The sequence below is a fragment of the Montipora capricornis genome, chromosome 3 (genome assembly GCF_036669925.1).
Source record: "Montipora capricornis isolate CH-2021 chromosome 3, ASM3666992v2, whole genome shotgun sequence".
NCBI lineage: Eukaryota > Metazoa > Cnidaria > Anthozoa > Scleractinia > Acroporidae > Montipora > Montipora capricornis.
The window spans coordinates 34,776,616-34,779,115 of record NC_090885.1 but is presented as its reverse complement, the minus strand read 5'-3'; the positions used below and the strand labels follow the sequence as shown (position 1 = coordinate 34,779,115).

Sequence of the window (2,500 nt, the reverse complement as noted above, 5' to 3'; positions counted from 1 at the left end):
CTTCTCAATACAAACAGAATATCCCTTTAACATTATAACTTACACCATACGAGGAGGCATTGTGTAATGGAATCAACCCTCCTTTGTCCTGTGCATTTACATCAGCTCCATTCTCCAAAAGATGCTCTGCCACTTCAAAATGGTTATAACCAGCTAAAAGTAGAAACGACGACTGTCAAACCAACTAGAAGTCTGAAGTCTGACCTTGTAGCTCAGTCGGTAGAGCAGCGGTGATCTAACCCGAAGGTCGTGGGTCCAATTCCAACCCTGGTCAGAGTTTTTCTCTGTCCTTGTGTGGGCCCATTTCCATCAGTAGGGCTAACGCTCACATGGTTCATATGAGGTAGAAACTAGCACTCAGTTAAATCTGTTCAACTAGAAGTATGCTGACTGTACCACTGAGCTGCAAGTCACTCGTGGAAGCAAGGCAAATAATCTAGGCTCAGTAGTGTTCTGCCCCACAATAACATAAAGGTGGGAAAACACGAGGGGCCATGGGACACCTTGCGGGCACAAAATCACCCCCAAATAGGCCAGTTTCAAATTGTGCAGCAACAAAAGACAGAGTCGAGGTTCAGGGGAATAATTTGCACTTCCCTTTTTAACAGAAAAAAATGCTAATTATTCCCATCAACCTCGACTCTGTTCTTTTGTTGCTGCACAATTCGAAACTGTCCCATTGGTGTTGCACAGTTATAAAAGTATCATCAGTTCACACGAAGGGAAATGTCACTGCAACATATCACTGAAACGTACCCGCAACATTTTCATGTGCGCACATGTTGTGATTTTGTCCCTGCTAAATGTCACCTCAGTGTGCACTACACAAGTTTTTTTGTTGCTGCAACATGACCCCTCATGTGTCTGCCCACCTTAAGATATGGATTTAGTGAAGCCTAAAAGCGGAGCTCCCATTTCTCACCCCAGAAAGCAATATAGTGTATGTGGAAATAATTATGCTTCTGTATAAAGTAAAAAATTAATGGTCATCACTGTATACAGTTTACAGTGATCAAACAGATCTAACACCTCTGCGCCCATGACAGCAGTAAACAAACATGCCTTGCAAACAATAACCAACAATTTTAATCAGCAACTAAAACTGACATGCACAGTAATCTCTTTCACAACATTTTCCACTTGACTGATAGTCTTTACTCCCTCTCTCTTCAGTTCAGAACAACAGCAAAAGTTTTACTAATTAAAAATTCATCCTAAAGCGTAGTAAATTTGCTTACTCGACTGCAATTTCATAGTCAAACAAAGCAGCTCACGACTGGACATCCATTTCACACAAAAAATGTGATTGTTGAAATATGTCAAAATCTCTGTCAACACGGAATTGCAAACGTTTTCAGGCCTTCTTCGTTTTTGAGCGAGTTTTACAAAATACTTGAGGAAGCAAGGCATATATTAGTATGGGTTATCACGTGATTTTACTTAGGAGCAAAAGTGTGTAAGGAAGGAGGAGGTAGGAAAGACGTGAAGAACAGACGATCTAAAGCAAGAGGTGCATTCATCAGATTGAAGAACATGTGGCATTCCAATACCATCTCAAGGAAGACAAAGTTGAGACTGTATACGACACTGGTAGTGCCGGCATTGTTATATTGATGGACTGGGAAATGAACAAAGGAGATGACAAAGCTATAGATGTATTCCACAATAAGTGCCTACTAAAAATCCTACGCATTAAATGGAAAGATCATGTCAGCACTAAAGAGCTGTGTTGGAAAGAGCGAGTATGAAACCGCTGAGTAAGGAAGTGAAGTATCGTAGATGGAATATGGTTCCAAAGGTCACATCTTGAGGCAAGACCCTAATAATGATTCTAACATTGCAATGAGCTGGGCCCCAGAAGGCGGAAAAGAAGGCGGGGAAGGCCGAAGAAAACATGACGACGAACAGTTGAAAAGGAACGTAAAGAGGCAGGGTAGAGATCATGGGAGGAAATGAAGATGATAGCAGCCGACAGAGAACAGTGGAAGACCTCTGTAAAGGCCCTATGTGCCACGAGGCACGAGGAGGATAGGTAACAGGTAACAATCACACGATTTTCAGTGCAATTTCGAATAAATAAGCACGAGCCTTGGTAGTGCTTATTTATTATTTTTTCCAAATTGCATGAGAAATATCATGTGCTTACCAATTAATAATGTACATGAAAAAATTCGAGATGGTTAAGCAGAAAAAACACACGCGTATCACGCAATCGGGGAAAAATTGCGCTATAATTGCGCCATCCAGGGCACTCGCTTGATTTGAAAACAAAAGATTTGATTGGTTCTGACAAAACCCAATTGTTTATTAGCCAATCATAATTCAGAATTTCGATGTGTAATTTGCACTGGTATTACACTTTTTGCACTGTGTTATGCTTGAACTGCACTGCTCTCCGCCAATCAGAATCAAGTAATTTTCTCATGTATATTGTTAAGACGGAAAACATTACCTGAAATCTAAACGTTGTAAATAAGTGTTTTGTCTCTCGCTCTATTTC

At 40.7% G+C, this 2,500-nt stretch overlaps 1 protein-coding gene across 1 annotated transcript in view; it reads right to left on the bottom strand.

The window, feature by feature from the left end:
• Positions 1 to 2,500, bottom strand: part of LOC138042982 (poly [ADP-ribose] polymerase tankyrase-1-like) — a 34,066-nt gene that overhangs the window by 12,915 nt on the left and 18,651 nt on the right. The window contains exon 22 of the mRNA XM_068889078.1: positions 44 to 153. Coding sequence (XP_068745179.1) covers positions 44 to 153 — 110 coding nt within the window. The remainder of the gene's footprint in view (positions 1 to 43; positions 154 to 2,500) is intronic.